At 43.2% G+C, this 14,227-nt stretch overlaps 1 protein-coding gene across 7 annotated transcripts in view; it reads right to left on the bottom strand.

Moving 5' to 3' along the window:
- GUCY1B1 (guanylate cyclase 1 soluble subunit beta 1) overlaps positions 1-14,227 on the bottom strand; it is a 139,624-nt gene that overhangs the window by 89,208 nt on the left and 36,189 nt on the right. For 5 of the 7 annotated variants that reach the window (XM_050946447.1, XM_050946444.1, XM_050946443.1 and 2 more), the window contains 3 exons: positions 5,937-5,998; positions 3,916-3,974; positions 1,589-2,298 (listed from right to left, as the gene is read on the bottom strand). The exons of the other annotated variants lie outside the window; for them this stretch is intronic. In XM_050946447.1, the coding sequence (XP_050802404.1) occupies positions 1,589-2,298; positions 3,916-3,974; positions 5,937-5,998 (831 nt within the window). The remainder of the gene's footprint in view (positions 1-1,588; positions 2,299-3,915; positions 3,975-5,936; positions 5,999-14,227) is intronic. 7 annotated transcript variants of the gene reach the window in all.

Genomic DNA, 14,227 nt, shown 5'->3' with positions numbered 1-14,227 from the left:
TAAAAAAATAATTAAAGGGAAACATATGGTGCTGTGCTAAAGCTCCCTTAAAACCATCCAGTGGACCCTGTCAATTATCAGAACTACTGTTGGCCTCCTAGGTGCCAGGGTAAAGCAGTATTTACTGATAAATGCCTATTTCTGATATGGCATCAGTAAGTGTTGGTGTATACTGGGGAGAAACCAACAGCCAAGAGCATAATTTTGTGTATTTTTGCTGTGCATCTGTTGATCAGAAAGCTATATATTTGAGGTTACACTTACATTATCTGTTGCATTCACCAATTTATTAATGTTTGTCTGTGTGTCTGAAGGAAGAGGGGAGGGAATCCGCTTCTATTTCAATAGAGGAACTTTATAAACTAGCACAATTTAAAAATAAATAGGCATAAGTAACATGAGCATCGTGTTTTAATTATCCACTAAAGAAAACAAAACGTTTTGCATTAACTATTTTCTTTTGTTCCCTTTCACACCTAATCATATAGTATGTGAAGGTATTGCACAGCTTTCAATAACAATGCTTTTGTAGGGCACATTTTCAAAGAGCAGACACCCTATGCTGTTTGCAAATGGATATTTGCATGTGTATATACCTGCAAAGGCAAATGTATCTTTCGCAGGCACAAACGAATACACACACTTTTGGAATCCATCATCTCTTGGAGTCTTTGAGATACTGCCTATTACTGTATTTGAGCCACTGGTAAGAGAAACGAAACTTAGATAAACTCACTAAAGCAGCACTGTCATTTCCCCCACTTTAAGGTAAAAGTTGACTAAAACCTTTAATACATACAGTTCTTGAGATGGTGGAGCTGAATGGCTCAGCTACTCATTAATGGGGTTTGGAGCCCATCACATATAAGTCATAAGTTTGAACTGAGCACAGGCCAAAAGCTGCTGTCTGAGCTACAGTGTCTCAGCCTGTTTGCCAGTGACGCAGTATCCAAAGCACTAAATAAATAAATATATCACTATTTGGCATCCATCATGACACTGTCAGCAAAGGTATCAAAGGCTGAATGAACCTGGAGAATGAACTATCCTCTCACCCTCGCCAGATCAGGGATAAGGCAGACTAGCAGGGCACTGTGGTAAAGCTTTCACTGCCACTTTCTCTGCCTCTGTTCTGCAGTTGCCCTGTCACTAAGCAAATGCAACAGTATCCAAAGGGACAATGCTTCCTTGGCTTTACTTTTCATCTCAACAATCAACTGTTACATTTACTTAACAAACAAATATAGGGCCAAATCTTGCAGTCTTTATTCAGATTAAATTCCTAGGGAAGTCAAAGAGTTTTGAGTGAGTAAAAGCTTCAGGATTTGGCCTACAATTTGTTACACAACCTTCTGCATCTGACTAGAGGTGAAAGTCTAGTCTCCTGTTTCCTGGATATACTCAGGTTTCGAAAATATTGTTATTATAATCATTATTTTGTAGTATTAGCCATTGGGAGGCAGAAAATCTAAGATTACAGACTGTGCCTTCTTTATAGTGGCTATTGATTTATAACCCTGCCTCTAATAAAGAAAAGCAAAGCAAATAGATGCTTCACAGAAATAATGCTTATGGCATCAGCTCTTACCCTAGATGATTTCTTAACAGCATTGTCCCATCTCTTCACTCGTACAGTAAACTGCATATTGAGCATTGTCATGATCCCACTAAATGTGCAGTTTATTCTAGGCGTAAGAATTTCAAAACACTCTTCAAAGTTAGGATTTGCTAGAAATTCTCTCCTGTTCAAAAGTCTCCTTATCCCATTGCCAACTTGTAGAACAGCCATATCCTTGTCAAACATGAAATGAAATGGGAAAGTCTTACAGAACAGAGAGGCAGAAATCACAAGAGAGGACTGTGGTTTACATGGAGATAAGGAAGGTCTTGTGCTTTTGACTAGTACAGAGTACAACAAATATGGCTGGTTAATAAACTCCGTGCAGTCATTACGAAAGCAGGGGGGCATCAGCATCACTTCCACTTCGGTTTCATACAAAATATGAGCTGCTGCCTTAATAATGCCAGGCAGAATGAGACCAGTTATTTTCTTAGGAAAGAAACAGTACACATTTAAGAATTCTTGATCTTTTTCCAGGCATAATATGGATGCTTCCTCAAGTTTGCTCTTTTTGTCTGCTTCTTGGCAATGGCCACTCTGCTTCAGAAGGGTATTGAAACTGTTCAAGAAGTCCTTAAGGGTTCCTCCAACAACTCCTAAGATGTGTTCATCCTCTTCATAACATATTTTGAACAGCTCTTCACCAAGATATTCCTTTACAGTTTCAACTGGAACACCTACAAATGTAGACCCACATTTCAGTCAATCACTTTGAGTTTCAATCCTTTTTTTTGCCCCAGCACTAACTCATACCCTTCTAGCATTACACTTCCCCATCCCAGCACAGCCTTCAAAAGAGACTCTGGGTTAGAAGTAACTTAATTAAGTCATAATATCCAGTAACTGGGAAACACAGAGTCTGGGTAGAACTTGCACCCTAACCTCTTGTTTTCTCCTTATATAATCTCCCTTACCAAATACAGGATTTGTCTCAGCTAAACATCTTCTGCCCAGAAATGCTGAATTGAGCTCCTCAAAACTTTGCCAGTGCCATTCCTAATCAGTTAGTAGGTCTTGCTTTTGAAGGACACAAGACTCCACCTTCCCTCCAGAGATGCAGAAAGAGCCACTCTCGTTGGGAGCACTCTTGGCTTCAGGAATTAAAGCATACTTTGGCACAGCACTTACCTCTAGGTCAGTAAGCTAGTCCTATATAAAAAACAGCTAAAAATAAGACAGGGACTGTTCATGTTAGAAAAGAGATGACTAAAGAGGATATGACAGAGGTCTATAAAATCGTGAATAGTGTGGAGAAAGTGAATATGGGAGTGTTATTTACCCTTTAACATAACACAAGAACCAGGGGTCACCCGATGAAATGAATAGGCTGGCAAATATACAGAAGTACTTCTTCACACAACCCATAGCCAATCTGTGGAACTCATTGCCAAAGGATGTTGTGAAGGCCAGAAGTATAACTGGGTTAAAAAAAGAATTAGATACATTCATGGTGGATAGGTCCATCAATGGCTATTAGTCAAGATGGCCAGAAAAGCAACCCAATGTTCTGAGTGTCCCTAAACCTGTGACGGCTAGAAGCTGGGACTGGATAACAGGAATTAAATTACCCTGTTCTGTTTATCCCCTCTGAAGCATCTGGCACTGGTCACAATCTAAAGCAGGGGTCGGCAACCTTTCAGAAGTGGTGTGCTGAGCCTTCATTTATTCACTCTAATTTAAGGTTTTGCATGCCAGTAATACATTTTAATGTTTTTAGAAGGTCTGTTTCTAAAAGTCTAATATATAACTAAACTATTATTGCATGTAAAGTAAATAACTTTTTTAAAATGTTTAAGAAGTTTCATTTAAAATTAAATTAAAATGCAGAGTCCCCTGGACCCGTGGCCAGAACCTGGGCAGTATGAGTGCCATTGAAAATTGGCACGCGTGCCATAGGTTGCCTCCCCTGGTCTAAAGACAGGATACTGAGCTAGATGGACCATTAGTCTGACCCAATATAGCTGTTCTTATGAGTTTCATGTTTTAGATCAAACTTGATCTGTTTTCCTCAGGCTACTAGTTATTTAGAGGGTAGTCCAGGTTCAAACAAATCTGGATTTCAATTTCAATTGAAAATGTTTGACCAGCTATATCTGTAACCCACTAGTGAGTATGTGTAACATGTCCCACTCTGATATGAGTCTGCTACAGCCCTACGTAAAGAGCTTTGGCTCTTTATCTCAAGTTGTACAACTCATGCTTTTAGCTCTTTTAGCATTTAGTCCCTAGTTCAATCCCAGATGTGTCAGCCAAGATTAGTGATTACTTAATACTATTTAATGGTATCATATTACCTGCTGCATTTGCATGATCAGTGACTATTTTTTCAAAATCTTCTCTCTCCCCGTATTTCCTGCAAAGACCATAAAAATGTACGTTTAAAAAAATTATCTGCAAAATCAACAATAAAACTTAATGAAGATCACATTGCAATGAAAAAAAGACTAGGAAAGTAACATAAAATATCTTCCCCATGCATGCTGTGTACAGATTGGCTCTGCTCATATGTATGCAAACCTTCATTTAGTCAGAAATGGGCCTTGGTACAATATCCTGTAAACTTGTGATACATTAATATTTTAAGTGGTGTGATCTTGAATTAAATGGTAAGAAATATAGATCAAATGCTATGGACCTTAACTGACTGAAATTCTCATTGACTTCAGCATTTGGGCTTATGGTGATATTTCCTACTTACCTGTACTTGTATTCTATAGTCAGGCATTTATTGAAATTATGCATTTCTCTGAATTAATTTACATTAAAAATGCATGTCAGAAAATATTTCTATTTTACTGATAAATATCAGGGGTAACCCCACTGATCTCAAAATTAATTAGTTCAGTGGAGCTGCTCCAGATTTGCACAAGACAAAAATTAGGCCCACTGAATTCTCTCAAGGTAATCAGAATCCACTGACAAATTTTGAGCTAAACTAAGGATTATCCTTACCTTGATTTAATCAATACATCTTGAAGACATTGTACATATACTGTTACCTACATTCTGAATCTGAAATACCTGGAAAAATACATATCACCATAGTACTGTAAGTGTGTACATTCTTCATTATCTTCTGGATTTTCAATAGCTTATTTTTTTTTCTCTTTCAGACTAACATTCTAAAAGGAATATAAAATTAAAGATCAAGAAAAAAATAATCTCCATTGATGAACCATTCAGGAAGCAGCAATTAACATATACTATCCGATTAGTTAATTTTGGATTAGTCAGTATTTGTAAAGTACTTTAAAATGTAAAATATTATTTATGTGCTACATAGGAATTGTATATTGTTGTTTTTAGTAGAAACATCTTCCCCTAATTCAATATTGTTTTTCTCCTGCAGATACAAACAATAAACACTTGGGCCAACATTTTCAAAAATATCCACTAATTCAGGAGGCATTACTTTTTGAATGCCCAGTTTGAGATACTTTGAGGGGCCTCATCTTTTAGAGATGCTGAGCACAGTTAGCTCCCATTGACTTTGACTAAGGGTATGTCTATACTGCAGTTAAACACCTGCAGCTGACTTATGTTAGCTGACTTGGGCTGTTTAATTGCAGTATAGGCATTTAGGCTCATGCTAGAGCCCAGGTTATGGTACCCTCTGCCTCTAGCCAGAACTCAAACATCTACACTGCAATTAAAACATCTACACTGCACATACCTGCTTCAGCCACTGTTAGTTGGACTCCTATAAACACTCCTGGCTACCTACCAAAGGGGTGGTCCCTGCGCCAATGTTGTTGAATTAGCCTAGGGATCGACAACCTTTGACACACAGCCCATCAGAGAAATCCGCTGGCGGACCAGGATGGTTTGTTTACCTTCAGCATCTGCAGGTTTGGCCGATCGTAGCTCCCACTGACCGCAGTTCACCGTTTCAGGCGAATGGGGGCTGCAGGAAGCGGTGGCCAGCACATTCCTTGGCCCACGCCGCTTCCTGCAGCCCCCATTGGCCTGGAACAGAAAATCACGGCCAGTGGGAGCTGCGATCGGCCAAACTGGTGGATGCTGCAGGTAAACAAACCATCCTGGCCCACCAGTGGATTTCCCTGACGGGCCGCATGCCAAAGGCTGCCAATCCCGGAATTAGATAGTTAGTTATTTAAGTCAGACAACACCTCTGTAAGTATTTTTAAATAAACTGTTGCACAGAGAAATTAAGTGACATGAACAAGGCTACACATCAAATCAGTGGTGGAACTGAAAACAGATCTCAGGAATCCTGATTCCCAGTCACCTTCACTAACCACTCCTTTCCATTCTCCTTTACCAAGTGTTATTTTCACAAACACATTAAACGTACCTGTTTTCTTTTATTTTGTTCTTTGCTAATGTTCTCTGAAGTGCAAGATGTAACCTTTCAAACTGGAAATGAAAAGAGATAAGTTAATTAAAATGTCAGTTGCTTAAAATTGTAGCTGAGTCCTGGCCTGACATGAGCAATTAACACTTGGCTGGAGGTTTCATTTCTTGGAAGACAGAATGGGAGATAAACAGACCATTAGGTTGAAAACCATAGAATGTCTGAGTCAGCTAAGACAAGAGGGAGAACACTCAGAGAACCATTCACTAGGAATGTAGACATGAGGTAAGGAATAGGTCGAGCATGTACAATTCAGGGACAGAGCACGCTACACTGGGAATTTTTCTTGCAAAGTAATCAAGCCAATCCGAAAATGTGTGATGTAAGGTATACTAAATGCAGTGAGATGTGTAAATGTACGTAAAGAGAGAGAGTTTCTATATAACTTTGGAGCTTTGATTTACCCTGCATTCACACCCCACACCCCACCCCACCCCCAGGTTTGAGTTGGATCAACTGAGCGTAGTGTTCCTGTATGCCAAACAAAGGCACCTCAGGCCAGGTCCAGACTAGAGCTTTAAATCGATTTTAAGAGCTCTAAATCGATTTAAAGCTGTAACCGTCCACACTACAGAGTGCATAAAATCGATTTTAAGGGTCCCTAAAATCGATTTTGGAACTCCATCAAAACGAGAGGAGTAACCCCAAAATCGATTTTTTAAAATCGATTTTATGATAGTGTGGACGGCCATCGAAGTTAATGGCCTCCGGGACGTATCCCACAGTGCTCTAGTGGCCACTCTACACAGGTAAAGGTACTCTTCTGCTGGCCAGGTAAACAGGAAAAGCCCCGGGAAGTTTGAAATTCCATTTCCTGCTTGCACAGCGTGGAGCTCTCAGCAGCAGAGAGAAGAATGCAGTCTCCTGAAAATAGGAAAAGAGCTCCAGCATGGAGCACACAGGAGTTACTCGATCTGATAGCTGTATGGGGAGAAGAGTCAGTGCTTTCAGAACTGCGCTCGAGCAGACGAAATGAGAAAACCTTTGAAAAAATTTCTAATGCCATGCGGGAGAGGGGACATACCAGGGACTCGTTACAGTGCCGAGTGAAAGTGAAAGAGCTCAGACAGGCGTATCAGAAGACCAAAGCAGCAAAGGGCAGGTCAGGCTCTGCCCCCAAAACATGCCGGTTCTACGACGAGCTTAACGCAATATTGGGGAACAGCGCAACGACGAACCCCCCCTTGTCTGTTGATTCAGAGGTGGGCGTCGTGATTCCTGCAACTACGGAAGATTTATTTGATGGCGATGATCAGTATGATGAGGACCAAGAGGAGGAGGCTCCAGCAGAGAGCACAGAGCATTTTATCCCCCCAAACAGCCAGGATCTTTTCCTCACCCTTACTGAGGTTCCCTGCCAGCCATCTCAAGGCAGTACTCCAGAAAATGAAGCTGAGGGACCGTCCTCTGGTGAGTGTAATTTTTTTTACTAAAAGCTTCGGTTTAATGTAAGCCTTTTTTACTGGGTGCTTCAAATCACTACCTGTACTTAGAGTCACTGACCAAGTAGATTAAAAACCTTTCCTAAAACAGTGACCCATGAGGTGGTTTTTAGAAAAGTCTCCATTGTTACAGGGCGGATTCATCCTGCTTGTTCGGGGAACGCGAGAGCAAACCGCGGGAAGCTACTCTCCTTCCCTGCTTTGCTCTCGCGTTCCCCGAACAAGCAGGGCTCCTTGCCTGCGGTTTGCTGGGTGGTTCGGGGAACGCGAGAGCAAACCGCGGGAAGCTACTCTCCTTCCCTGCTTTGCTCTCGCGTTCCCCGAACAAGCAGGGCTCCTTGCCTGCGGTTTGCTGGGTGGTTCGGGGAACGCGAGAGCAAACCGCGGGAAGCTACTCTTCTTCCCTGCTTTGCTCTCGCGTTCCCCGAACAAGCAGGGCTCCTTGCCTGCGGTTTGCTGGGTGGTTCGGGGAACGCGAGAGCAAACCGCGGGAAGCTACTCTCCTTCCCTGCTTTGCTCTCGCGTTCCCCGAACCACCCAGCAAACCGCAGGCAAGGAGACCTGCTTGTTCGGGGAACGCGAGAGCAAACCAGGGAAGGAGAGTAGCTTGATTACCAGTACAATCTACTACAGGGATTACTAGCCATTATTAACTTACCATTTTCTCCGGACATGGTCTGTGTGCTCCCCTGACCTGCGTCTGAGCAGAACTCTCTGTCCTCAGCCACAAGCAATAAGTATTAAAGGAATCCTAAGGTGACCTTGTGGTAAAGTAAAATGTTCAAGGTTCGGTAACAGGCACAGGTCAGTGAGGGGAGAGACTGTATGCATGGTTGTGTGAAATGTGTCTCTTATGATTCTTTTATCACTCTTTCCAAACCCCACCCCCCCACACACAGCTGCACATTTCTCCAGCCTCCCTCTCGCTTCTCATCTACGTGGGGGGGGTATCATAAGAAGACTGAGGAAAAGGAGGACGCGTGAGGACATGTTCACCGAAATTATGGCAGTAACCCGTACAGAGAGAGCTCAGCAGGGAGACTGGAAGCAATTGGTCGCAAAGTACAGGGAGGCTGCCAGTCAACGCGAAGACAGGAGGGACGCCAAAAATGATGTCAGGTGGCAGGAAGATCAGCGCTGGCGAGCAGCAACTCTGGATCTTCTTCGTGATCAGACTGACATCCTCCGCGATATGCTGCAAGAGCTCCGTGGTTTCAGAATGCCCCTACAGCCCGTGTATAACCTCCCTCAGTACTCACCCTGTCCCACACCTTCCAGAACCAGGCGTGTAAGAACGCGTGGGGGAAGGCTCTCTGCACCAGCCCCCTCCACCGCTGCGGACACTCCAACCAGAAGGCTTTCATTAGATTGAAAAGCCTTTTGTGTCCTGTTTTTTCCCTCCTCTAATGATCCAAACTTCTACCATGGCACCTTTGCCTATTTTTTACTCTCAGGTCATGCTATTAAGGCAGTGTGACTGTAGATTGGTAATGAACTAAAGCAAGCAGCTTTGGAAAGCTGCACGGAAGCTAGTTATCAGCATCAGGATTTGACAATTGGGGATATGGGCAATACAGGGAAAACAAAGAAAGCAGCCATACCGTAACCTGGTCCATGAGAATTCTTGTTCTGTCTTCTCTGATGCACTTTCTTCTTTCAAACCTCCCTCCCCCTTCCTCCAAACCTCCCTCGCTCCGTCCCCCATAGAACAATGAGTTATGAAATTTCATGCACAGTATTGTAACAACAAGCATTATGCTTGATTGATGAAAGGGTCTGATTTTAAATAAAGAACACAATTCTTGTAACAAATAGTAGTAACTTTATTTTCAATAAAAAAGCAGTTAAGGAAGGTTGCAGGTACTGTGCCTAGCAGCAGACGGAAGCAGCTAATGGTGGAGGTAGGTAATAATTGGGAAATACAGAATTATATGTTTTCCAATGGACAGCTCTTGCAAGTAACCTAAGCAAGCAATTGAGGAATGCTGCAGGCAAAGTATCTTGCAGCAGCAACACCGCATAGACGGGGAGGGCAGCAATCAATTGAAAGGAAAATCAGCATTCAAACTGTACCCTGGCCCATGAGGAAGCTACTTTTCAGTGCTTCTCTGATGCGCACAGCATCCTGGTGAGATCTTCTAATTGCCCTGGTGTCCGGCTGCGCATAATCAGCGGCCAGGTGGTTTACCTCAGTCTCCCACCCCGCTATAAAGGCCTCCCCTTTGCTCTCACAGAGATTGTGGAGCACACAGCAAGCAGCAATGACAAAGGGGATATTGGTTTGGCTAAGATCTGAGCGAGTAAGAAGCGTTCGCCATCTCGCCTTAAGCCTGCCAAATGCACATTCTACCACCATTCTGCACTTGCTCAGCCTGTAATTAAACAACTCCTGAGCACTGTCAAGGCTGCCTGTGTATGGCTTCATTAGCCAGGGCATCAAGGGGTAGGCTGGGTCCCCAAGGATAACAATAGGCATTTGGACATCTCCAACTGTTATTCTCTGATCAGGGAAGTAGGTCCCTTGCTGCAGCCGTTTAAACAGTGTAGTGCTCCTGAAGACACGTGCGTCGTGAACCCTTCCTGGCCATCCCACGTGGATGTTGGTGAAACGTCCCTTGTGATCCACCAGGGCTTGCAGAACCATCGAAAAGTACCCCTTGCGGTTAATGTACTGGGCACCCTGGTGTTCCGGTGCCAAAATAGGGATGTGGGTTCCATCTATGGCCCCCCCACAGTTAGGGAATCCCATTGCAGCAAAGCCATCCACAATGGCCTGCACGTTTCCCAGAGTCACAACCTTTCGAAGCAGCAGCTTAATGATTGCTTTGGATACTTCCAGCACAGCAGCCCCCACAGTAGATTTGCCCACTCCAAATTGATTACCGACTGACCGGTAGCTGTCTGGCGTTGCAAGCTTCCATATGGCTATTGCCACTCGCTTTTCCACTGTGAGGGCTGCTCTCATCCTGGTATTATGCCGCTTCAGGACAGGAGAAAGCGAGTCACAAAGTTCAAAGAAAGTGCTCTTACGCATGCGAAAGTTCCGCAGCCACTGCGAATCGTCCCACACCTGCAGGACTATGCGGTCCCACCAGTCAGTGCTTGTTTCCCGTGCCCAAAAGCGGCGCGGAACGGGTAGAACCTCACCCATAACCGTCAGGAGCTCCAACGTGCAGGGGCCCGGGGAGTCAGAAAACTCGTTCTCCAGTTCGTCATCGCTGTCGTCCCCGCATTCAAGCATTCTCTCTTGCATTTCTGCATCATGGGTCAGCAGTGATAGAACGAGAATGCGTGAATTATTTACAGCATTCGCGATCAAGGACAAGAGCAGACCTGGATCCATGCTTGCTGCAAAATGGCGTTTCCCTCACTGCAGCCAGTAAAAACAGCGCGAACTGACTGTGTGCCGTTTACAGGAGGGGGGGGGGGCTGTACCCAGAACCACCCAGGACGGGGACTTTGATCCCATCATGCACTGGGCTAGTAACCCATAATTCCAAAGGGCAGGGACCCGTGCAGGAACTGTGGGATAGGTACCCAGAGTGCAACGCTCAGGGAAAAGATGGACGCCAGGGAACATGGACGCTCAACATCGATGTAAGTAGCCCTAGTGTGGACGCGCAAAATCGATTTTATAAAGCCTGCTTTATAAAATCGATTTTAATAACATCGATTTTACCCTGTAGTGTGGACGTGGTGTCAGTGACAAAATCTGGAGCTGAACTGAATTTTCTGGATCCCAGAGAACTGGATGAAGTGTTCAGGATAAGCTGAGTGGAAAAGGTCTCATAGGAATCCAACAAAAATGTAATAAAGAGAGTTATATTATTATAAAAAGGCTTTATTTGCTTTTTAAGAATTAATATTCCCTTTCAAAGAGTGAAAGTCATTGGAAAACCATAAAATATCAAGTTTTAGAGATTAGTTTATGTTGGTATCTTGAGTTCCTGTAACAGTTTAATCAAGTTCTGTGTCAATGTGCCACTATGATGCTGTATTCTAAATATGATGATGTGGCTTTACTTCCATGTTGCTAGATGCTGATAAGGAAAACACCGTTTCTAAAATGTAGCTTTTGACATAATCAGCTGTACTTTCTATTGCCATAAATTAAAAATGAAAAAGACTAAACACCATAGAGCAAAACTGCCATAAGAAATGTGTCTCTAAGAATAAGAAAAATAATCACAGAATCATAGAATATCAGAGTTGGAAGGGACCTCAGGAGGTCACCTAGTCCACCCCCCTGCTCAAAGCAGGACCAGTCCCCAACTAAATCATCCCAGCCAGGGCTTTGTGAAGATGGGCCTTAAAAACCTCTAAGGATGGAGATTCCACCTCCCTAGGTAACCCATTCCAGTGCTTCATCACCCTCCTAGTGAAATAGTGTTTCCTAATATCCAACCTGGACCTCCCACACTGCAACTTGAGACCATTGCTCCTTGTTCTGTCATCTGCCACCACTGTGAACAGCCGAGCTCCATCCTCTTTGGAACCCACTTTCAGGTAACTGAAGGCTGCTATCAAATCCCTGCTCACTCTTCTCTTCTGCTGACTAAATAAGCCCTGTTCCCTCAGCCTCTCCTCATAGTCCTCTCCTCTCCTCTCCTCAAGTCATGTGCCCCAGCCTCCTAATCATTTTTGTTGCCCTCCACTGGACTCTCTCCAATTTGTCCACATCCTTTGGGGGGGGGTAGGAGGGGGGAAAACTGGACGCAATACTCCAGATGTGGCCTCACCAGTGTCGAATAGAGGGGAATAATCATTTCCCTTGATCTGCTGACAATGCTCCTACTAATGCAATGTTTTCATATTGCAGTTAACTTTCTCCTAAAAATCTAATTATATTTGTTATACATCCCACGTTGAGGGACAACAGATAATGCTTCTCTTAAGCAATAACATTTCTACGGGCATTAAGTGCTGTAATTTTTTTCCTGGCAATTTTAGGATGTCATGTTGAAGGGGTCAAGATGAAAAGTCACAAAATATAGTTTCCAAAATAAGCACCAACCAGTGCCTCAAGTTACCACTACGCCCATTTTTGTGATGATAAAATACATGAGAAAAGAGAATAGTTTTGAATATAGGAATTCCCATAACCCCAGAGTGACTTTGCCCATCTAAAAAAGGCATCCTAAGGGTGAAATTCTGGTTACTTAAAGAGCCAGGTAAAAAAGACTTGGTGAGAATGGCCAACTAGGGTGCCTGGAGGATATAATCCACCCCGCCCCCTCCAGCTCACACTTGTACATCCACTCTGCAGTTCCTACTCCAACCTCTGGCCACAGCTCTCTGCACCCACCTTATATATGGCTCTGCACCAGTGAATCTGCTCTGTGACTGGATCTATTGACCATGCCCCAGCACCACTCAAAACCCACACCTCCATGGTCCAGCACAGAATACCACCAGGGAGCATGCTATACTCTCATTTCAGGGTCCCTTTGTGCAGACTCTCTTTGGTCTGGCCTGTCTACCCCCAACAGAAATGTATCAGTTCCACTGTAATTTCTACTTTGTATGCTTCCAGAAGACAGGCCAGGAAGGAAGGATACGCTGTAAGAAAAACAAATATCATAAGGAAGGCAAATAGTTTGGTTTTCAAATAAACCCAGAAGTGAACAACTGTTCTACCTCATTTAATCAAGATGTAATTCACACGAACATATCAACAGAAACAGATTGTGGAGGGCCATCCAACTCCTCACTCAACTCCAAGTATTGTACTCTATCATTCCAAAAAAAATAAAAAAATCCAAACCAGCAAGGAAACAAAAAACCCACATGCATTCTCTTGTATTTTGAGCCTAATGAAAAATTATTTGGGGCCATATTGTACCCTTGATTTCTACGCATAAGTCTCACTGATGTCAATGGAAGGGACACGCTCTGATCAGGGACACAATCTCGCACTATGCTTTGAAGATTTCAAATTGAAAAAAGGGTGACATAAATCACTGTTAGGCAAGGCAGCACAAGGTAATCTAGTAAGAAATGAGCTTTTAAACAAACTTAAATCCATCTTGAAAGGGGGATGATTGGGAAAATAGGCCCTGATCCTGCAGCTGATAGAATGAAAACAGATTGCTGTGACTGCACAGAGCTCCACTGATTTCAAAGACTGCTAACTCATGTTGTAGAGACCTTGGGCTAGGTCCTTTGCTGGTGCACATGGTCACAGCATCAGTGGAGTTGCATCGTTTTATACCTAATGAGGATCTGGACTATGGTTTTTCTAAATGGAAGAGCTGAGTACACTTACATCATTCTCCAAATAGCAAATATGAGAGAGAGAGAGAGAATTAGCAGCAGCAAATTAAAAATAAAATTAGCCAAACAAAATATGCTTGGGTCACAGACAGTATTTTAACAAATGAGTGTGGTGGGACCACTGCAAGAAGGCACTGTGGCCAATACATTTGCCTACAGAATTTAATTTCCTCTGAATTTACAACTGACTGTTTAAAGTGATGGCTGTCTTTCATGTCACTGCACCAGGCAGAAGGTAAAAAAAGAGAGTCTATTAAAAATTGATAGGCTGAGTATAAGAAATGGAAGTATTGTGAAAACAGACATGTAAATAGAATGAACATTCCATCACTTGCAGAAATGTGTGAATGTCAGCAGCCAGCTAACATAGACACTCAGCACACCAACAGTTGAAAACTTATTTCCCCCTATTAAGAATTCATGACAACCAACTTGACCACTGATCACCAACTTCCCATCCACTAGAAGGTCCCAGCATGCACTATACACATGACATCACACCTATCATGGAACTCA

The sequence above is a fragment of the Gopherus flavomarginatus genome, chromosome 3 (assembly GCF_025201925.1).
Source record: "Gopherus flavomarginatus isolate rGopFla2 chromosome 3, rGopFla2.mat.asm, whole genome shotgun sequence".
NCBI lineage: Eukaryota > Metazoa > Chordata > Testudines > Testudinidae > Gopherus > Gopherus flavomarginatus.
Note: the sequence above shows the minus strand (reverse complement) of the source record. Positions and strands in the feature narration are given on the sequence as shown.